This window comes from Limulus polyphemus, unplaced genomic scaffold (genome assembly GCF_000517525.1).
Source record: "Limulus polyphemus unplaced genomic scaffold, Limulus_polyphemus-2.1.2 Scaffold3, whole genome shotgun sequence".
Lineage (NCBI taxonomy): Eukaryota > Metazoa > Arthropoda > Merostomata > Xiphosura > Limulidae > Limulus > Limulus polyphemus.
Window position 1 is genome coordinate 2,674,717 of NW_013665613.1, and position 24,191 is coordinate 2,698,907.

General features: G+C 32.1%; 1 protein-coding gene across 6 annotated transcripts in view; it reads left to right on the plus strand.

Annotated features, from left to right (window-relative positions):
• The window catches only part of LOC106469845 (folliculin-interacting protein 2-like), a 101,617-nt gene that overhangs the window by 40,969 nt on the left and 36,457 nt on the right, over positions 1 to 24,191 (plus strand). For 4 of the 6 annotated variants that reach the window (XR_002613003.1, XM_013930389.2, XM_022398640.1 and 1 more), the window contains exons 2-9: positions 7,041 to 7,287; positions 11,414 to 11,514; positions 15,837 to 15,899; positions 18,726 to 18,820; positions 19,333 to 19,410; positions 19,940 to 20,148; positions 22,299 to 22,384; positions 23,411 to 23,531. Coding sequence is in view for 5 of the 6 variants with exons in the window: in XM_013930389.2 (XP_013785843.1) it covers positions 7,041 to 7,287; positions 11,414 to 11,514; positions 15,837 to 15,899; positions 18,726 to 18,820; positions 19,333 to 19,410; positions 19,940 to 20,148; positions 22,299 to 22,384; positions 23,411 to 23,531 (1,000 nt within the window). In the remaining variant the exon portion in view is untranslated. Of the gene's footprint in view, positions 1 to 7,040; positions 7,288 to 11,413; positions 11,515 to 15,836; positions 15,900 to 18,725; positions 18,821 to 19,332; positions 19,411 to 19,939; positions 20,149 to 22,298; positions 22,385 to 23,410; positions 23,532 to 24,191 lie in introns of those variants that run through there. The other 2 variants (XM_022398706.1, XM_022398881.1) reach the window with 2 other exon arrangements.

Genomic DNA, 24,191 nt, shown 5'->3' on the forward strand with positions numbered 1-24,191 from the left:
AGTGACAAAGGGAATAAGCTTTTTACAGTTAGTAATTGGATGGTGGAAAAAGGAAAACGAAAAAGGGGAAAATGAAAAAAAGGAGAAAAAGAACAAATAACTAACTAATAAAGTAAATAAATAACGAAATAATATATATAAAATAGCAGTAGGCTGTCAACTATGGGATGATAGGTTTTACATCTGGGAAAGAGAACTAACAGGATAATTTCAATAGGCGTAAAAGTGGCTGTGTGCGCTAAAATTATAACTCCATCTTAATGGCCATTATGGTGAAGTCTAAAGGCAATTGGTGACAGCGGGAGAGGTATTGACTCCAGTGGGAAATACCACCTACTCTAACCTTGGCAGTCCCAGGATAATAACGTTCCTCCCCAGCCATCAGCAGGAATATGGACATTAAACTGTGAGCTTAAAACTTGGAGTGCCTGATGTCAAATGTGTTCCAAGGCACACACTTAGAAGAGAGAGAAGAGGAGCTCTATCTGGATAGGCACTGACCAAAATGTAAATTGAAGATCACAGGAGGACGCACTTCAAAACATCAGCTGTATTCTAGCAAATAATCGATGACCTCACAAAAATAGCAAATAGAGAGGGAGACTTTGACTTAGTCATTGACCTCACCCTTGTTGCATCTGCTAAACTCATTGAGTTGACGTTGAAGCTATTGCCTTTAATGTATAGTGACCATAAGCTCATACTGGTGTATATTGCCAAGAAAGAGCCACCTCAAAAACTTACTCAGGCCAAATACGTCAAATATAGAACAGGATCCAAAGTCATCATGGATATATGCAGGACGGCAGTATAAAAAAAACACACGAAAAATCAGAAAAGTAATTGTGGTAGTCACAATAAAACCAAATGGAAGAACTGACAGCAAAAGAAGAACTAGACTGAAAAACAGACTGATGCTAAAAGGTGTAATAAAGGAGAAAGTGAGATAAATCAGAAGACATAATTCAAAAAAACTACCTCAAGATTCCAGCAAAATGCAGAAAGAACTAGGCAAGCAATACAGGGCAACGATAATAGTGTAAAGTTGATGTAAGGGCCTTAGGATATCAAAGAACCAAATGGTGCATGCCTTAGAACTGATGGATAAAAAACATTATGCCTTCCTGAAGAGAAAAACAAAACAGCTAGAGAAAATTGGACAGGTCTCCTTGAGACAAGCACGACAGGAAATTAATGACAGAATTCAACACAGAGCTGTTCCACAGTCGAACATGCTATCGACACTGTATGAATTGGAGATAATTCTTCAAGCAATAAGAATGATTCTGCATCAGAACCAACAGGTGTGACATAATCCAAAATAAAAACTCTCTAGGCCCGGCATGGCCAGGTGGTTAAGGCACTCGATTCACAATCTGAGGGTTGTGGGTTCGAATCCCCGTCACACCAAACATGCTCGCCCTTTCAGCCGTGGGGGCGTTATAATGCGATGGTCAATCCCACTATTCATTGGTAAAAGAGTAGCCCAAGAGTTGGCAGTGGGTGGTGATGACTAGCTGCCTTCCCTCTAGTCTTACACTGCTAAATTAGGGACGGCTAGCACAGATAGCCCTCGTGTAGCCTTGCGCGAAATTCAAAACAAACAAACAAAACTCTATAGAATAGGAAGAAGAGCTAGCTGAAATAATCAATTTGTCAGTGATGGAAGAAGGAGTAGAGAAAAACCTCAGAGACTGCTCAATAGCATTGTTGCCCAAACCCTTCAAAGACTATCACATACTGAAGGGATGTAGACTAATAGCAACGTCAAATGTTACGGTTAAAACTCATAGAAAAGGTAGTAGTAAAAAGATATCAGAACATTGTGCTGTTGAATCTTGAAGGTATTTACAACTGAGGGAATATTTGCATTTTGGCAATGAAAACCTGAAATTTTTGAAATCGGTTTTGGTTTACCACAAGGATCCTCATTGAGTTCTTTCCTCTCCAGCACATCGGAAAGCCTAGAGTAACGTCATTTACATAATTGTTGCATTTCACAATGTAAGTGGTGGAGGGTCAGCAAAAGCCAGTGGAATATACATAACAAAATGCCAATCCACCAGAGAATGCTTGTTGGATGACGACTACTAGATCTCTCTCTCTCTCTCTCTCACACACACACCTGAGCTTCACAATGACATAAGCAGTGCCCGGCATGACCAGCTGGTTAGGGTGCTTGACTCGCAATCTGGGGTCGTGGGTTCAAATCCCCCATCCCATCAAGCATGCTCGCCCTTTCAGCCACGTGGTGTTATAATGTGATGGTTAATCCCACTATTCATTGGTAAAAGAGTAGCCCAATAGTTTGAGGTGGGTGATGATGACTAGCTGTCTTTCACTGATAAATTAGGGATGGCTAACGCAGATGACCCTCGTGTAGCTTTGCGCGAAATTCCAAAACAAGCAAACAAACAGACATAAGCAGACAGAAAAATTACAGTTAAAAACTTTGCTGGGTGTTGTGTTGGACCACAGAATTACAATCTTTGCACATATTGATTATCTAAGAGAGAGAAATCGGTGAAGATTCTTACCATTCTCAAACATGCTGCATCCAAAAAAGTGCAGCAAAGGAGGCTCACCAATTCAGGCATGGCCATGTTCCAGAGTGCACAATACAACAATAAGAAAACTAACACCCTGCTCTTTTGGCTTGGTTTGAGCAGCATTACTACAAAATAACGGGTTCTAGCCAGTTAAGCATTACTCAGAGCAACCATAACCATTTCTCGCCCACTGTATCAGTAAAATAAAATATCTTAAAACCCGTTATACATTTTGTATAAAAAATGGTTTATTTGTAATAGGGGTTTGATAGTATTAACATATAAGTTCTATTTCAGTGATTTTTTAATCCAACTGACCTTTGTAGCATGTTGACAATGTTCTTATTTCCTTTTCAGAACTATGCTTTCCAAAATACTGAAGGAAAATCTAATTACGTTACAAGAAACCCTTTCGTGTATGGAGATTGCATTCAAATCAATTTAGTGTTAACATCCAATTTAAAATGTATTTCGCTGCAATATTTTGCGAGCGATTAAATATGAAAATTTACGGACTTAAACATGTATTCAGTCCTTATTGCAGAGGGAGAGAATTTGCTTTTGTGGGACACTGACACTTGTTTTCTTATTACTACAATAAACAAAAAACGTTTTGATGGGTAGATATTATAATATACTCGGAGTAGGCTATAGGATGGGTTTCGCTGCTGTTTCAGTACTGATGGCTATAAATAGCTTCAGTGGCATTACTCACATTTTCACATATTGGACACACAAAATCTTGTTATACATTTAAGGAAAATAACTAGTTTACGTCAATGAAAAACGAAGGTAATTGGACAGATAAATATAACAACAAATAATATCTGCAAGGCTCGAATCGAAACTTTTAAGTGCAGGCAGTTTTTGAGAACTCTATACGACAGCTTTTAATTAATATTAAAGCGAATTGACGAATTAATCTCAATGGTAATCACTGACCACTCAGGTTCCACTTATGCGAGTTTGATTTTACCGATGCAGTAATATATTAAACATCGCGTGCATCTTGTCAGCTAGTGAAAAAACATAGCATACATAGGCTAGAATGAATATACAGCTTCATTTTCCACTGCTTATCGTTTGAATAACTTTTTTTTGCGATTTTGACTAAAATTTTGGAGCTCCTTCATGATCCTGGGGGTATGCCCCCTTTCCAACTCTAGCCCCGGCTCTGAATTTAGTTATGTTACTGCAAAAACACAGTTAAGAATATGTGAACGTACTTTTTGTTGTGTAAGCATATTTTCTGACAGGTGAATGATTATATGTTACAAGGTCAGGAAAAACTATGTCATACGTGTATGGGTGGTGCACAAGGTCAAATGATTCAAGCTTAGCCTAAATGCACAGAGTAGGATTTGAAACTGTTATTTGTAGTTTTGAATATTTTTCGTTATTCCTGCTGTAAGTGAATGTGTGATCAGAGGAGCGTCTGCTACTGAATTTCTTTTTAACATAAATTTTGGCCTGTTCGATGAAAGAAGTATACATATTTTAATTTTTTTAATGAAAATATTTGAGTAATTTAGTTCAAGGTGTTGTTGTAATGTTTAACAGATATTTCATAAATTTTGAAATAAAAAAGTAAATGGCCAATAATTAACTTTGTGTCACTGAAATAGGCATCTGCTTACCGCGAACTTAATACAAATTTACCCACATTTTCGCTAGATGAATTTCATTGTTCGTCCTTTTTTTTTTTCATTTTAGGATATAGTCGTAAAGCTTTTCTTTACAATTCTGTTAGGCTGAGCATAGCCTAGTAGTTAGTATGACGAACTATGAGCCCCCCAGTGGCACAGCGAGTATGTCTGCGAACTTACAACGCTAGAAACCGGGTTTCGATACCCGTGGTGGGCAGAGCACAGATAGCCCATTGTGTAGCTTTGTGCTTAACTTCAAACAAAAACAAAAAAAATAAAATAAATGAACTATGAAGCTGATGGTTCATGGTTTGTGTCTCGTTGAGACCGTGGGTGCTTTATAACAGTAACAGACAAATCATGCTATTCGATTAGAGTAGCCCAAAAGTTGGTGGCGGATGCTTTTGACTATCTGCTTTCCCTCTATCAGTTCAAAATTAGGGACGACTAGGTACATAGTCGTTTTACTACTTCCTGTATTTACTTAGCACCATGTATATCAGTAAAATGAAAGTTAAAATTTGATAACGAGGAACCCACTTTTTAGAAAATAAAAGTTATGAGACAGTTTGAATGGGTAATGAAAAACCTTTATTATAAATGTACGACATTTTGACAAGATTTTGTCATCCTCAGGTAGAAAATCTTGTCCAAACGTTGTATATTTATAATAGTTTTTTCATTACCCATTCAAGCCGTCTCAAAACCTTTAAACTGAAAGTTAGCCAGAACCTTTTCATTTTGTCAAACTACGGGCAATCACTTTAAGTTTATTCCGATTACTAGTAACAACTGCGTAAAAATAAACTTCTCACTTAACGCTTCAATTTAATATAGGAAATTAGCATGTTTTTGTACCTACGTTTGTTAATGTTTCGTTTACTGTTTTTGATTATGTGATTACTCTTTGAGAATAAAATAAAATTTAAATATGTTGGTCGTAAAGTTGTGTGAAAATATCTAAAAAATATTTAGAAAAATTAAAAATAGAGATTTTTGGATATAACATGAATCAGACAGATAGTCACAAAATATTCGTAACTGTGGCATCCGGTTTATAACTTACATGTGTGCCCTCATTCTTGTTGGACAACATTCCGTAGGCCAGTGAACCGTCGTATATTACGACCATAGGCTGCACCTGGATAATGTGTTTTGTTTATGGAATATATAAAGGTAGCGGCAGGAAATGTTGAGCACGTGCTTTCTTTCAGTCAGTAAAAAAACAAATAGTCACATGAGGGGAAAGCTGATCGACACGTTTCACGTGAAATTGACGTTGGTTAAACGAGACATTGAACAGCAGACGTGCTGTCAGTGGTGGTGTTCATGTCGTAAAGGTCATATATATATATATATAAATTCAGCAATGTTTCGTTCGAAACTTTTTGTTGTTGCTGTTGCTGTGACCTCCGCAAAACTAGCAGATTTCCATCGTGGAGCAAAACCTAATTCACTTGATATAGGCTATAAAAACCAGTTTGAGGTATTTACATACCTTAGGACTCTTGCATTCCAAAAGAGTATGAGGCTATTTAGCTCTCCTACTAAACTTACCACTTGCATATTCTTCACATTTTCTTGGAATCATAATGAGAAAACATACAAATTTACATGAGGTAGCTAAAACTTGTACCATGACCAGCCGATTGCTTCATCTCTTGAAACTCACCAATTTTAAGTGATCACAATATAGGCTTTAATACCAAATTAAGAGTTCATATGTTTCCATATTACAATGTGCCACATCAAAATAGGTAGAATGCGTGAGTGCTAAATTTAAGTGGAAAGCTGAATAACCTCAAATGCTTTTGGGATTAAAGAGCATATGTAATACAGGGGTATGCATATCTCAAAACTACAATAAGCAATTTTTCCACACCTAAATGCATATACAGCTGTAGTTGTGAGTGTCTGTTATACATGTAGCTGGGTTGGTGAGAGCTGACAATTTATTGAAACTACAATTCTCAGCAGTTATAATGTAGGTTTGTATGATTTCAAATTACAAAAATCAGGTTGTTTTTCAGTGTTTAATGTTATGGTGATCAAGATTTAATAATAGGTACATATCAATTTTCTTGCTACTTAATATCTGAAAGATTTAATTAGCAAAGAAAATTCCAAAACAATTTCAAAGACTTAAGCTATAAGTATTATGTCAAATCATTATGCATATCAAATTTGCATTTTTGTTTAGGGCTTGTATTTAACTTTAAGGACCACTCAATTTAACTGTCATTTTTTAATTGAAATCTTCATGTATTTTCATAAGGGCCTGGGAAAGGGGGGGGTGCACCTGGTGCAACTCACTGGGGCCCAGGTTCAAGCAAATATTTTCCACACCTACAATACCAGAAAGTCCCCCTCTCTCTTCCAAAAAAAGTAATATTTATATGCTGATGCTGTATTTTGGTGAGTCATGCAAGAGGAAAAAATAATGTACACGACTTAGGGGGATGAGGGGGCCAGAATCAGCCAAAATACCAGTACTTCTCCCCTGGACCCTGATTTTCCTACAAAGTTTTCCAAAAAAAGGCTGTTTGAGTCCTATTTTATGTAGTTTGCTTGGATGTGTGAAGTGTTATGTTGAACTAAAATTGCAATTTGTTGTCTCATGAAGGTGTGTGAATTACACAAATTAATAGTTTGGTTTAAATATACATGGATATATAGAAATTTTTTTCTATTCATTCCACTGAACTGAAATTAAGGACTTCATAATTTCACACTCGCACACAAAAATTGCTTTTCGTTGAAGTTGACTAAAAAAATTTACATTTGACCATAATATTTTTTGTTATTAAATTGTGAACTCTAAATCAATTTGTGTATTTAATGATAGTTGGAAACCTCCAAAATTCAATGGCTCGAAACAAGTACGAGTTCTCCTTTTCCGAGAATGTGACTGGAGAGGTAGAAAACTGTTGTTTGATTCAAAATCTGTGAAGAAACTTTCTCGCCAAGATCTCAATTCATCTTGTGACTTGAAAAGGCTTAAAGTTAATGGCCATGTAACTGGATCAAACACAATACCTCGCAGAAAAAATGACCAGCATAGGGAAGTGGCCAGTGATGGCACTGTTTATCAGGTAAGACTATGCTTTTTTTGTTTGTCATTTTAGTATGATGAAATGTTTTAAGAATTTAATTTATGGTGGGGCATACTTGGATATAGATAATTTAAGTTAAATTTGTTGCTACCCAACCAATTTGAGTTTGTTTATTTTTTGGTTGTTTACTGCATAACATAGAATTTTGATGTATTAGTAGGCTTTGAATGATCCTAGATTTAAAAACTTGATTTATGGAATATGGGCTATATTTACACATGTACATATGTATCATTACCATCCATTTTCATTAAAATTGGCTGGCTAGTAAAGTGTATAACTTAAGCTGAAAATCAATAATTTATTGAAAACAGTATCAAAGACAGAAACTCACATATATATATATATATATATATATTATTAATGCCTGCTAAGTATGTTTCTGGTGTGTATTTAAGAAAAATAAACTTGTATGTATAATAAAAACTACTTTGACAATAACTAGCTTCCCCAACTTTGAAATAAACTCCTAATCTTGTTCATTACAAAGTGTCCACATTTTTTCTGTTTGAGTCATTCTGTTAGTTATACAGAATACATGTTTAAATACATAAATATTAAAATGTCATGGTATAAAAGACTGTTTCATTCAGATAGTATTTATTAATTTAGTTTTGTGAGTGAATGTTTTAGTATTGTTTAGTGTTTGTTATAATAAGAGTTAAAAGCAGATGATTGTATGAAGTTTTGTTAATAATTCATTGATGTTGAGAGTATAGAAGGAGGACAGACATTTAGGTAATATAGATATAAATAGCGTGAGACGAGCGGAATCTTCGAGTACCTCTGACTATTAATTATTTCTTCTGAAATAATTAAGTTCAAATCAAAATAACTGTCATAGACAGAAGCAGCAGACAGACAGAAGTAGACAGATAAAATAAAATAAAGTTGGTGTGAAGTTAACTACCACAGAAGTTATAGGTCTAACTATTGACATAGGCCTAACATTTAATATGTTAGAGTGAAACTAACAGTAGAAACGGAGATAAGAAAAATAATTTATTCTGTCAAAGTGTGGTTCTAAAGTAATTGAATCAGCCTGAGTACACTTTGAGAAAAGGAACAAATGATCTTCAAAAGAAAGAAGACCAAACAGTTACTCGTGCCACAATTGTAAGTGAATCACAGAGGGTACTTATGCGATAGAAATAGTAAAGATAGTTCGGCTTGTCAACTGAAATTCTAAAGTAATTGAATCAGCCTAAGTGGATATTTGACAAGAAGGAGAGAACTACATCTATAGTATTTATGATATGTCCATAGTATCTACAGTGTTGAAGAATTTATTGTATATACGTTAGCTTGTTCTGAATATATATATTATTTTGAAAGCAAGTGAAGTGCGAGCTGTTAATTCATTGTTGAATTTATCGCTAACAAGTCACAGACACCTATTGTAGTGTAGAAGAATCCTAAGCCCAACAACAACATAGTATATATTTATACTATTAAGAAATATATAACTAAAAGCCTTTTTATTTTGACAATTGTCGAAGAACATATTTTTAAATTCTGACACAAAAGTATAGCTTAAATTATAACTATATGCACAGATGAATGGCAAATGCTGTTCAACATGGTATTATGTATATGTCAGAGTTATCAAATATACATTTTACTCTATATTGCTGATTTAGTAACAGTTTATGGTAGAGAAGAGTAGATACAGGGATACTGAAAAAACTATAGATATGCATCTTGGAGATTCTAGAGATTATGCAAATGCAATATACAAACTGTACAATGGACAGAAGCATTTCTATTGTTCACATGAACATCACCTTTCAGTCTGACTTGTCTGAGTCAGACTGACATCATCAATTCACAAATATATGTTGAGTACAAATTATTTTGTAAAACATCTTATTTTTTGTGTATAACATACTTGTACATTTTACTAATAGCTTGCCACATTCTGTTCAGATATACATGGTAAATTTGGAATTATAGTTAGCATTCCTTCTCCAGTATGAGGTCAGTCCATTGGACCTACCCCATACACATTTGGTTAATGATTTAATAAGTAGTCAGTATCTGTTCTTTATGTAGAACAACTTGAAATATTGCAACGAACACTGAGAGAAATCATGCTCACAATATACATATATGTAGATAATCTAGGGGTCACATTATTAGTCATGTGATTGCTGTTAAGAACAAAGCTACATAATAGGCTGTCTTGTTTTATGCCCACCACCAGTACCAAAACCTGATTTTTAGCCCTCAAATTTATGCTGAACCAGTCATGTGATAGTAAATAATTAAAGAAAAAGAAGTGTGACCATTAAAATCCATAAATATTTTTAATTGGAAGAATAATAACAAGAACGTGCTAATGTGACTGATCAAATGGAAATAGAAACCATTTTTCAGAATCATGCCACACTAAATCTTAACCAACATAATCAACTTTTTAAATTCGTTAGACTTTTTTAGTTCAGCAGTCAGACTTATTTTTCCCCTTTGTAAGGTATAAAATATTCATCATTGTTACCCATTGAAAAAATATTTCATTGCAATCCAGTTCTCAAGATAAATTATTTATCTGTTGATGATGTATTTTAATAAAGTTTATTTACACACACATAGTTGGCTTTACAGATTCCATAAACAATAGCAAATGTCTGATTACTGCTTAACTTTTAATATGATTTTTAAAAAGCCTTTCTGCTTCTAATTGGAGTTTATTTTTTATTAAGTAATCAATTCAGAATGATCAAAATTAATGTTATTAATAAATAGCATTTAGCTCTCCAAAATGTAATTAAAAATGCATTGTGTTATTCACAGTAAAAATTTGACCTTTTAAAATAATAGTTTCCTACTGACTTGTGTCATTTAGGTACAATTAACACTTTTAGGGAATGTATGAAAGCAAAAATGATAAAGAAAGAAATATGTACATGAATGGTAATATTTTTCACACTTCAATAATAATTTTGTTTGTTGTAGCTTTTAAAGAGTACCAGTTGCAAATAAATTCAATCCAAAGAGTTGTATTTATTTCTTGACTAGTTTATCAAAGGTTATTGAAATCTCACATAAAGATTTAACATATGAAGAAAACACTATTTGTCTTGAATTTCCATAATATCTACCAGAGATCATGATGACTTTATGTTGCATGATGGGCAAACCAATGTACCTGGTTTTTCTTTTAATGAAATTATTTAGTTGGTACACCATGTTTTACTGAGAGCTGACAGTTGCAATGAAATTGTAATACACTATTAGTGGGTCCTAGAAGTTGTAAGTCTATAAATAAGGATAAAATCCTTTATCTTGGAAAAGCACCACAATATTTGAATAAAGAGAAATACATATATGTCTTTACAAGATGCACTTTGTATGGTTGGGATATGGAAATCTATGTAAACAACCAGTGGATTGCATAAGAAAGTTTCCAAGTTGTTTCATAGATAGAATGTACTACTTTACAAAAAACATTTTAAGTGAGTTTTTTATTTCATTTAAGTGAGCAATGAATACATTTTAATATTAATTGCCGTTCTGTAATTTGGGACAACAAATGTTTTAAAGTGAGAATTTTTTAGCCATTGTAATATTGGAAATTAGCCTAGTTTCAGCACCTGAGGAGGCCTTGGTTAAACCCATGGTGTATATGTATGTATGTATGTATGTATGTATGTCTTTAAGTAGAATTGAAATTATTGAACATCAGTGATGATAAAAGAACTAATCCCATGATTATATATTTTGACTTAATGAGATATAGCTGCATATTAAAAAAACATCTTTTTAACTTTTGTTAACAATGTCCACAAGAAGGAGCTAAAAGCAGAATGTACTTGATTATGTTAATTACAGAATTTGTCTTATTTTTCAAATTGATAAAACACTGAAATTTCAATATTCTAGCTTTTACATTGAAGTTTAGTTTGAAAAGACAGAGAGTATGATAAGTCTTTTGTAATAATGTATAGTTAAATCTTAGCTAGATGTAACTTGTATTAAAGAGTGGTAACAGAAGCTTGATGTTGCAATATGCCTTTGAATCTTTTAGCATGATGTAACATTTGCTTTACTAGTATCTACAATGATGCTGTTATGTAAATATTTGTTTATTTTCTTAAATCCTCAGTACCTTAAGCCATGTAGTGACGTTAAGATGCTTGGAGAAATGATATTTGGATCTGTGACCATGTCATACAAAGGGGATACTGTTAAAGTTCATACAGTGAGGTAAGTCTCATTTATGTACAAAAAAAATTAATTCTATAATGTGGTATTCTGTTGATATGATATGAAAAGATCCCAATAAATGTATTAATGTTTATTATTTGGAAAATAAATTTTATAAATTGTTTGTATATATTAAATGGGAAATTTTATGGGAAGCTATATTTGTGTAATCAAAGTTGTAGAATGTAGGAGAATTAGATGAAATGTTTATTTCTGGGAGATAAGGTTGTAAATGGTGACTTGAAGTTTAGAGGTTGCTTTAATAAACTTTGAAATCCATTTGGGGATTTATTTTTTAACAAAATTACATCATCTTTGAGGAGGTAAATTTGTGAAATGATTTTAAAATATATTGTGTAGTTCAATTGTTATAGGTTACTTCAAAGCATGAATGTATTAGGACAGGAAGGATTGCATTTTATTTTTGTTTTCAGTTTCAGAAGTTAGTGAGAGATCTCAACTTTGTGAATAGCCTTCCATAAATCACTTGTTTTTTTATGTTTTATTTATGATATAATTTTGCTCCAGTTCGTTGATTCTTTATTAGGTAGAAATCCATTATGCTGGATGCATTGCATTTTGTACATTTCAGGTTAAAAAGCTAATTATTATGTACTGTAAGGTAGTGACACAAAAGATTATGATTACCCTATTTATAAATGATAATACAAAACTTTACCTTTGCTATAACTCTTAACATATTCTCTGGAATGACCTGGTGGTTATAGTTCTTGGCTCGCAATCTGAGGGTTGCAAGTTCAAATCCACATCACCAAACAGGTTTACCCTTTCAGCCATGGAGGCATATAATAATGACAGTCAATCTCACTATTTGTTAGTAAAAGAGTAGCCCAAGAGTTGGTGGCAGGTGATGTTGACCAGCTGCCTTCCCTCTAGTCTGTCGCTGCTAAATTAGATGGCTAGTGCAGATAGCCCTCATGTAGCTTTGAATGAAATTCAAAACAAACCAAACTCTTGATTATGCCAGGAATTGGACCTCATGTCCATCATTTCTATTCTTGTCTTCTTTTGGTAATTCAAGAATAGAGCTAGCACAATTTACTTAATCTCCACAACAACTAGAGTGTCAAGTTTCTAGTGTGTGGAAGGACAGATGCAGTCATTTGTTTTAGGTGGATTGACAGAGAAAAGAATCAGTCTAAAGTTGAATCAAAGTAAACATTTTATATGTTGAAGGAAACAGAGAAGAGTGGCATATGATACAGATGGAAAGGGCTATGGGCTTAAGTTGAAAATTAAAATGAGATTATTTAACACCTTAAATTCATAATTTTTTGCCCATTCTGCCAGAATTATTTTCATGATTTCCTAATAATTATCTCCATACCTTAAAAATATTTCAATTTTCATAATTTAGTTTTTACTTCCAGCATCAGGGGTGCCCACATGAAGCATTGTTGAGTAAATAGCCTCAAACGTCTTCCTGTTGAACATTTGGTGATAGAAGGGTGTGTAGAGAGACTTCTGGGTGATGAAGTTGTCTTGAATGCTAGATCATTTGTCGATGCCCATTGATGTTGTCATCACAAGAAACTTCAACATCTCAAAGAGGGTAAAGAGAGTTCAGTTCAAATACTTCAGCTATCTCAGATCAGGCATTTTCTTTGCAACTTATGCTTTGGCATACTTGTTGATAGCAGTGATGAGAGCGTTACTTTTGTCTTCTAAAAATAGAGCTCTCAAACATTTGAAGGGTGTTGAGTTATCATTGGTGTCAGTGTGTACACCAGAATCATGCCTGTTCTTTGGCAAAAACTCAAAGTCATTACTTGTGGCTGACATATCTTGCAAGTCTACCTCAGCCCAATCATTATCTCTGGCTCTGGTAGTGGATGTAGATCTAGGAAGGTGGATCAGGTCTAACTGGGGCTTGCTTTCTTGGCCTCTTTGTACCACTTGGTCCTAGTTGGAATAATGCCCCTCTCTAATCTCAGGGTGTTTTGGTAAGCACTTATTGCCACAAATGAAACAGTTCACACTGATGTCAAAGGCTGAATATTCAGATCATATTTTCCAAGTTGGTACTGTCTGTGAGATGTCTGACATACAGTACATTTTAAGTGTTATTGAATTTGTAACTATACTGTATAAAACATGAATTATGAAATTTTATTATCAGTTTGAGATCTTTTTATAATCTTTCTTGCAGTTTTATGTGAAAGATATCTGCTCAATGCCAGATGCAATAATTTTCCTTATTCTCAGTTCTTTACCAATAATAAATAAGTGGACTAGTCTTCTGACATTTAAAAAAGCAGCAGGATGGAGTTTTTGTTATATTGAAGCATTAACAAAGATGTGACATAGCGTAATTATAGCTGTATAACACTGATACATAAGACATTACTATAGACAGCTTTTTAATACTGATCACTCAGATTGTTTTTGCACCAAAACTTTTATGATTGGTTTTTAGTCTTCCTTTTGAGAATTTACCTCAATGAATAAATTGTGCACCATCCTTTAAAGGGAAGCTTCAATTTTTCATCTCTCTACTATACAGGGTTTATTTGAGTATAGGAAAAAATGTTCTACCATGACTGGACATCTGTCAGAACCCCAAACAGGACATATTGGAGGACTCATTTCAGCAAAAAACTTAGTATACATTTTTCTCTTTGCTCTATTTTCAGGGCCTGGCAACCTGGGTATTATCCAAGTACATCAAAGTTAAACTTAAAATAAAAGCAAAGAAACATAAAAGAAAGGGAAACACTTAATTTATATTCTCACATGATAAGTGGAGAGAAGAAAAAGACAAAAAAGGAACCAAAAGTAATTTGCTGAAGCAGAGTCAAGTCAAAACTGGATGATAATCAGACAATAATAATGAAAAGCAATGCAAACCAAAATTAAAATTAAAGCTAACTGAGAGCAATATAAATTATTATTATCATGAAAAAGAAGGAAAACAGAGGTGTTCTAAACCAACCTAAGTGCAATGGGAAATGAAAACCTGTACATAAGAATCACTTTCATTAACCACTTACAAAGTACATATTTACAGAACTTGAGTTTAAACATAAATGAAAAGAACAAAATAACACTTCAGGCCACTAAATAAGATACCTAATAAAAAATAAATTTCAAAGTATGTAATTAATACATTAAAAAGTAGCTAAAGTACCTGTAACCTGGACCGAAGTTATGTAAATTCATGATTAATGAAAGATTGTCTTAGGACATGAAAAGTTGCCTCCTTATATGTAATTGTAAAAAAATGCAAAAGGCCCATAAAACTGCAAAACACAAAATATGTAAACCCACAAATTTTTTATGTTTCTCCACATGGACCCAAAAAAAAACCTTCATGCCAAACTTGGTGAAAATCCATCAACAGGGAGCAAAATAGTGGTAAAAAATGCCAATAAAAACTGCAAAATGCAAAACTGAAAAAATTCTATGTATCTCCCCATAGACCCAAAAAACAGTTTTCCTTTTTCTTTTAATTATCTAAGGTGAGAGAATAATAGAAAAATGTACACCATAACTGAAAAACAATAGAAAATATCTAAAGTTTAGCTGTGTTTAACAATGTGAAAGAAACTGTGAAGTGTGTGTAAAGAAAAATTAATCTTAAAAGAAATGTTTAAAGTACATAAACTTAAAACACAGTGAGTTGTATATTTTCACTATCTTCCACAAATAATTTTGCTTCATTTTACTGAAAATAAATTTATCAGTGTTTCTCCATATGGGTGTGTTCTTTCAATCAAGCAACTTGTTCCACTTTTATTTTGTTACTTGTGTATAAAGCTTATTACAGCAATGATACTCTTGAAGTACATTATTTACAAAAATTACTGTACTTCACTAAAATTCGTAGTATGTTTTACTTTACTCTCAACAACATAGATTGTGCCACTTAGTCCTTGATCGTAGTTGCTTGTGGGTAATTCTGTATTGGAGATGTAGTGTTAGCTGCAACTGAATGGAGATGGAAGTCCAACTATGTTTCAGTGTGCTTATCATTACATTTATGATCTAATGAAGACATAAGTAAACATAGTCAAATCTTTGAATTCAAGCAGGTACAGCTTGTAAATCATATCAGCTATGTATATTCATCTCCTTTATACAACATATGTGAAAACCATTTATATATATTGAAGTAAATTTAGGTATAATTTTTTTATTTTTGGGTCATCATTCAAAGTTTATAAAAAAAATTCCAAGACTTAATTCAAATATACTAAACATTATTATAATTATACAAGTTATTAACTACAAACTCTTTGTTCATTTATTTTTAGTATATAAATGCATTCTGAGATTATTTTCATGTATATTTTAATGCAAAGGTCACCTCAAGAACTGATGCTTAGTGTTGTTTTTCCTGCACCTCTTCCAAATAAAAAAATGGGGTAAGTTTTGTTGTTGACTTATTAGATTAATTAAAAATTACTGTAGTGACTTTAAATAGAACTAGCTGGCTAGTAGGAAGAAAAACAATCTTAACATAAAAAAGCACTGAAAAACAGAATTATAAAAAAATAGTTGTAAAATTACTGAAATTCTGTAAAAACGTATATTTAATTTTTTTTATGATCAATAAAAAGATAACTGATATCTATTGGCAATTCAGCTAATAATTTAAAACTGAAAACTGAATCACACTGAAAATAATATGCTCAAGTTTATTTGCAGATGATTAGCTGATTAAGAACAAAGCACTCCAAAATGGTATCTTACCTCTCTCACAAAATAGCTTTTCTTCATTAGTACTATAACACAGCTTCCTCACAGGCTAACAATTCAAATACATACATTGTACATTAAACTAACTGCTAAGCAAGCATGCAGACAAGCTACTTAATTTACCGTCTAATCAGCTTAGGTAGTCTGGTGATATATAGGTATGTCATATTTTTTCTACCTGCTATATATATCATCCAAGTTAAAAGTATTAGTGACTGTAATATCCTTTGCTGGTCAAGTTGACATTGTCTGAATGTTACAGTTGAACAATACTGTGAGAAAACAAAAGTCACAAGGTGATGCTGTGGGCTGGACAAAGGAACCAAGTTTACCTGTTGAATTCAAGTGCATTTTCTTAATTCAGTTCTACCTGGAGTTCTTTAAGTAAAGACTTTATTTAAGATCATTGTGTTTAATTCAGCAAAAGTATCCTGAGAAAAGTAAAGCTGTGGAGCTAATCACAGTTTAGTAGAAGTGACTGTCTTTTCATGTGTGCTAGTATATAAGCTGCTATTTCTTTTTGACTGTACTGTAATAAACATAGTACTCATTTTGTCAAACTTGGTCAGTCTGATTATTCCACGCATACTACAGAAACTCAGTCAAGTTATCACATTCAGGTTACTCTCCTTTTGTCCTGAGCATATCTGCTGTTATTAGCAGGTCTAGCTATCTAATAGTTGTTGAGAAGCTGGTTCCTACCTGAAAATTGCCATAGTGTTAAGTAATAGAATAGTCAGTAGTTGGGTGCCAATACAACATATCAGAACATTATCAAATCTGCCCTGACTAGATCTTGCATCTATGTCACTTAGCACACTCATATATTTTGTCACTAATACTTTACTATCTGAGTTACTACTTGCCAGAAATCAAGCCTTGAGCACATAATTAATCCTAGTTGTTACACTGTACAGTAACAAATTCTAAACCTAACAACAGTTGCTATTCCAACATAAGGTAGCACTTTAAATATAACATGTTCCTAATACTATTTTAGTATAAAGTGTTAACAGAAAAAGTATTTATTTTGATATGGTTTATAATATCATTTTAGAAACTGCTATAAGTTTTTAACTATATTATTATCTTAGATCCAGAAAAAAATGTACTTGTTGTAAAATGTAAGTGGAATATGTACAGAAACATTGTATATAGATATACATTATCCTACCAAAGTCATGGGACAAGGGTATTTATGAACAAAACATGTCTTTATTCCAAGAAATTATTAGTGTATTGGCCCACATTTGTCCTTAATGACTGCTTCAATGAGCTGTGGAAGACTGTTCTAATTTCTGGTAGAAAGCTGGTGGTATTGTACTCCACTCCTCCTTTAAAGCATTAGTAAGCTCCACTAATGAAAAAGGCCATCTTGGCCTTGCCCTAATACTGCATTCCAGTTCATCCCAAAGATGTTCTATCAGGTTGAGGTCAGGACTCTTTACTGACCACTGCAATGGTCTGATGTTATTCTCTTTAAACCATGCATTCATAATCCTTGCTTTGTGACATGGAGCATTATCATGTTGGAAGGTGTAAGGGCCAGTACCATAAAATTGACACAATGTAGGAACACAGAACATCAGTGTAGGACTCAGCATTCAAGGATCCAAGCACCCCCAGACCATGATACCACCACCTCCAAACTTCACTGTTTGGATGACACACTTGGGTAATAAGAGTTCTCCAGGCATCCTCCATCACACTGGAAGAGCGTGTAGCATGACTGGTTGCTCCACAGGACTGATTTCCATTCATCCAGGTTCAGTGTACCTTACCCCATGCCAACTGATGGTGTGCATTTGTTTTTATTATAAATGGCTTATGGGCTGCAGCTCTTCCATGAAAAGTCATGGCATGCAGCTCTTGACATGTCATGGAAATGCTTATAGGATTGCCTGTGGCTGCTCGCATCTCCAAACACAGATTCTCTAGAGTCTGATAGCCAGATGAGGTAACCAGCCTTCTCAAGGTGTTTTGGCTCCTGTCAGTCAGTATTTTATGCCTATCTGGTTGTTTCTTGAGCCCATTTTCACCTGTGGACTCTCATTTTTTCAGCATGTTGCCAATTGTCGACCTGAGAATTTTTAATTGTTGCACAATAGCACATACAAACATTTTCTCCAAATTACATCCAACTATCTTTCCCCTCTGAAACTCCCTTAGCTCTTTCCGAGTACTTATCATTCAGTGTACAAGTTCAAAAATACTGATCACTCTTATAGGCCAAACTCTTTGCATATTTCATTGTCACATCCATCTTCGTGTGATCATTGCTGTGTCCCATAACTTTTGGTAGGATAGTGTATATGAATTACTCTTTATATTCAAAATTGTAAAACAGAGATTAAGGTATGGTATGAATGAGGTTTTCAGTTTCCAAGTATTGAGTTATATTTCTTTTCCAACCTCAATTTAGCACTTTTAAGACATCATAGTATATACTGCAAAGTATTCCAGAGCTAGTAATATTTGTTGTTTATTTTTAGTGATAGGGATCTTGAAGTTTCATCTAGCCTGCACAATTCTACTAGTGAAATTCTAATATCAAAATGTGGTGAAAAGATGGAATCATTATGTGTAGGTATGAAATGGCTTCAAGTACATTTGATAATTACCATTACTATCTAAGTCTAATTTCTTTCAATAAGATACACCGGACCAAGTATTGAAAATGTTTGGTTTGAAATAAGTATGGAATATAAACTGTTTTTCTTTGAGACTGACTATTAAGTTATGTTATAAACTTTACAATATTACAAGTGTTATGATAAAAGACAACTATAGTTTAAGCAAGCTTTACCTAACTTATTTATAAGTTGTAACACATGCAGTATGCTGTTTGTTTTTATGTTGTCACTCATACATATTTTATATAGGTATACTTGCTTTAGAGGGAGATTTTTTTATACCTAAAATGAAAAAAATCAGTTTATTTATATCGGAGGGAGTTAGGTATGATTTGCCTTCTAAGATTTGTTTACAAATTTGTTTGTCTGTATATTTGCTAAGATATGGATATTTTGTTTTAAAACCAATTCACTATTTGTAATCAGCCTTACAATGTACATGTATTAAAGTTAAACCTGCTTTCAGCTCACAGTGTTCCCGTGGATGTGCCAGGTCACACTTCTGTTTTACAGCAAAGGAATGACGGTGGTTGTTTGCCTTCTGGTAAGTTTTTTTTTAACATGATGTCTCTATTATTATTAATAAGTCATGTTATAATCTTTTTTTTCCAGGTTAGAAATAATTTCCAAAGAGACTAAATCATTTCTTTCAGTTTTACTTAAACTGAAGTTGTTAATAACTTCAATGCAGTAATGTTTATATCATTAATTTTTTTAACTTATAGATATTGTTAACAGACAAAATGTTTGCTCTGAATGTTTTTTAAGTTCAACTTATCAAGCTGTCAACAGCAGAACAGCTATATCAGCAAAAGTGTTTTAATTTGTAGGCTTCATATTAATAATGGTTTGAGACAATTAGATCTTGGGAAAACTATGCTGAATTAATAACTAAAATGTTGAATACAAAAAGAAGTTAGTGAAAATGTACGTTTCCTTATTAAAGAACAAATAAAACCCAGAAAGAAGTGAAAACATTTCAGTTTAAATGTGATTAATATGAAAAAATTGTCAGTTATGAACACATATGAAAATCTTTAATGTTCATTAGTTTTTTACACATTAACTTATAGGAAGTCACACTTTCCTGGCAGACTCTTTACATTCCACAGCCAGTAGTAATAGCCTACTTAGTTTTCCTGTTACTCCTGACACTGCCAGTTCTAGTCTATCACATTCTGGTAGTTTCAGTAGTCTTCAGCGAAGATGGCTTCGAAATCTAACCACTAGCATGGAGGTTTGGCTACGACGTCGTTCAGAAGATTCACCTCAAAGTGAGGAGGTAAGATTTGCAAATCTGAAAAATCTGAGTTTTGTTGAAATTGACTGATAAACTTGGATGTTCATATACATTTTTATTTGTGAGGGGGAAAATGCAAATGTTTTAGTGACTTTTTTATTATACATCAAAAGCTTTTTGAATATTGAAATGAAAAATTATTATTTCTGGTGTTTGGATTTCTTTTTTATCTGCAAAATGCATTTTAAAATTTTGTATTTGTTTTTTAATTTAATTCATGATTTCTCTAAAACAGATATAAAATTGGCTTAAAAAATGCAGTATATGTGAATGAAATTGGCTAAAAATTACTTCTTGTTAACTTAGTTTATGTTCAAATGAGATTACATAGTTTAATAAGATCAAACATAATTTTTCTTTTCAGCCTAGATCAAGCACCTTAAAGTTAAGCTTCTTTCTCTCATGTGGAAAACTGATTCTCAGTCCTTGCTCAGTTTCACTTATTCTGATTGTGCAGTACCTTAATAAACATGTTCGTAATTTAAAAGTAATGTAGACTAGTTTAATTTTGTATTATGTGATTTTAAAGTTCTGAAAACATCTCATTCCTTCACAATTTTTGCAAAGGCATATTTTTTGGTTTTTATAACAAGAAGAAAATAAATAAAAATTGGTGAGACTAAGGTGTTTATGCTTCCTGCTTTCTAAGGTTTTTCACTGTGATTTAAACCAAGATGCATTTATTTTGTTTTCATTAGTAGCATATTTATGACATTTCAAAAGCAGCATTTTATTCTTGGTGTTATCATTTTGAACATAAGTACTAGTTTAAATTTGGCATTCTAATAATGTCCCAATAATGATAGTTGAACTGGTAAACATCTATAACAAATGGTATTATGCTGCTTAGACTTGAGCACTGTTCAATTTATCTATTTGATTTGCAAATTACAAGAAATTATAAGATGAGAAATTATTTATCCACATATTTTGAAAAACGTTTTTAAAAACAATATAAAAATATAAGAATTTTTTTTATCAACTATAAGCCATATATTATATAAACTAACCCTCTCAGTATGGGCATTTTTTCTGCACATGTCAAAAGGTTTTAGTGAGTTACATCAAAAGTTAATTAATGTACTTTATTATCATGGTATACAAATAAACTTGGTATCAAAACATAGCTAATTATCCAAATTTTAATATTATATAAGTTTTAAGTTCTTAATTTTATATGGGAATATTTTTTTAAATCTTCAATTTACCCTAGTATGAGAATTGTGACATTTGCTCTCTTGGTATCCAGTTTTCTTTATTTATTTACCACATCTTTCAGAAGTATGAGATTTAGCATAAATTACTCATTAAAATGTTGTCATTGCTCAGGCAAAGCATGATTTTTATGGACTTCAATCTTCTTTGGTGACAGACTATAAACTAGAAAATGAGACCCTTCTTGCCACATCCACCTGTAACATTCTTTCACAAATATCCAATAGGTTTCTCTGATGTCTAATACTATATTATTTATAATCAATAGAAAGCCAAGGTTTTAATCTATAAAATTACATATTATATTACATTGTTTTCTGTACAGAGAATTGTCTGTTTCACTTCAAGTTCAAACTTTTTTCCCTTGGGAAACACGTTGACGAGCTTAGCTGAATTTTTAATGACTTTTTACATAGTTAGAAAGTCAAAAAATTATTGTAGTTATAGGACAATGTCTGTTTTTACATGTTATTATGTTATTTGTGTTCTTTAGTGCATTATTTAATCAATAAGAAATTATTTAGTGCAGTTGTACCACTACTATAAAAGAGTGTGGTTAAGTTTCATCGACAGTCAACAGCAAAAAAAACAAGCAGAACCAGGTAAGTATTATATTTCTTGTTTTTCAGGTGTATTCTTTACTTATTATTATAAAAGTAACTAAATTGTAAAAATTAGAAACCTTTTAGATTAGATAAGGTTATATTTTATATCCATAAAAGTGAGCAAAAAATGTTTTGTATCACTATTACTCATAAAAATATTTTTATTTTGTTGAGACAAAATAAGTGCTATACCATAGGTGTTATCAAGTATTATAGTTAATTTACCATTTTGAATAAATGATGTTATTCTTCAGAGCACATATAACACTAAAACTGGTATTCACTGTATCTTTTTGTGGTTATTTCCTGCAGCCTAAAAGATCCTCTGGCCATACAAGGACAAGATTAGGATTGAGTATTATCATTTCTCTGGAAGAAGGAAACTTAGAAGAAGAAAGGTGAAATTTAAAATATTTTTAGAAATATTTACAATGTGTGTGTGTGTGTGTGTCTGTGCATATGTCTTGAATTTTGGACAGGATTAGTTGCAAAGTTGATAACGATTTTAGTAAACAGGTTTATATTTTTTCCGAGATTTTTCTGTCCTCACTTTTCTGGAGATACGTACATTTTGTTTTTTAAGCATAGTTTTTTCAGGTTATCAACTGATATAAATAATTTGTATTATTTCTAAGAATGTAAAGATAAGCAACAGTGAAGCTCAATAGCTTATCCCTATGTTTTTCTGCATTAAATTATTGTAAAAATAATTCTCTTATGAGAAACTAGCTTACTGATTCTATATTCAACTTCTTCAAAATCAGATATCATATTATCACATTAATAGTAATAGTAATATTATGATTTAAAAATTATCAGTAACAATTTCTAAGAAATTGTGTATATATATTTTCAAATCAAGTAAGTGAATGACTTTCTTTAAATGCACTTAATGATAAGCTCCAAATATTTCTTCACAATTGATTTCTTCAAAATGGCTCCAGTTTTTATAGAACTATTGTGATTTGATCTATGATGAAACAAGTATACTATGAGAATTATTTTAATTTATGGAAAGAAATATTCTAAAATTTTATAATAAAATCAACAGTAACCATGTTTTAACAAAAGAAGATTGATGTTATACATCTATAATGGAAAAATAAATACAGAGGTGTCTTTTAAAAACTTTTTTTTATGTAATCTGTTTTTGCTGGATAAATGCTAGTGAAACTATTCCTCTCAAATATCTTTATATTCCAAATTAATATATTACTGCTACATGAAGTACATTTAAAATATTAAGGAAAATACTTGGTTCATTATATTGTCTTTGTTTAAATTTTCATTTTACTATCAATGAAGTAAGTTTTTTATTGATTACAATATTTATATTTTAGAACATATGGTAAATATAACTGAAATTTATGGTCTTGTTTGAAAGAGTTTTAGTAATAAAGTGCTTCATTTTCTCTTGTCTTTAGTAGGTTCCATGATTTTTTTTTCTCTCACATTGCCCTAATAGAAAGTCATGTGACCCAATTAAAGGACCTTGTCTTAGGGAGCTATTTAAACCGCAAGAATTTTGTAAATGCAATATACAAGGTAAATGCTTTTAGTTTATTGTTTCACTGGAATTTATTTTTATTTAATAGTGAACTTCCTTTAAAGTCACAAACAATAGATTTCTGCATGTACTTGTAAATGTTTGATTGAATATGCACGTTTAGTATTTGAGTGAATTGCGAAACCATTTAAGAATATTTTGCACTTTTTTTTTTAAGTTTTAGAAATACTTTCTCTACAGTTATCAAATGTTGATAACTGTAGAGACAGTTTTTGGTTTATTGATACAAAATTGCATTTTACAATAGAAAATACATATATTTCTAGTATTGTACATTTAATAGTATGTATAGAATTCTAATTAATTTTCATAGATGATTTAGTTGTTGTAAGCAGGCAAAGAAATATGTGTATAGTAATTAATAAAACAATTTAAAGGGTATTAAACTAAATAACCTTTACTAGGGGATATTTGTTTCATTGAATTAAATTTATCTTGTTTATGGTGTTTTACAGAGTCTTTATAAAAGAAATATAGATATATATATTAGTGTTTTGCTTGCTATTATCTGAATAGGTAATGTGAGTTATAAGTTTTGTGTTTTTTTCACCTTCATGTGATTTAAATTTAGTGAATTTTAGATGATAAAAGATATGTAAAACTCTGGTATATATATATATATTTTGTATATTCAGTGC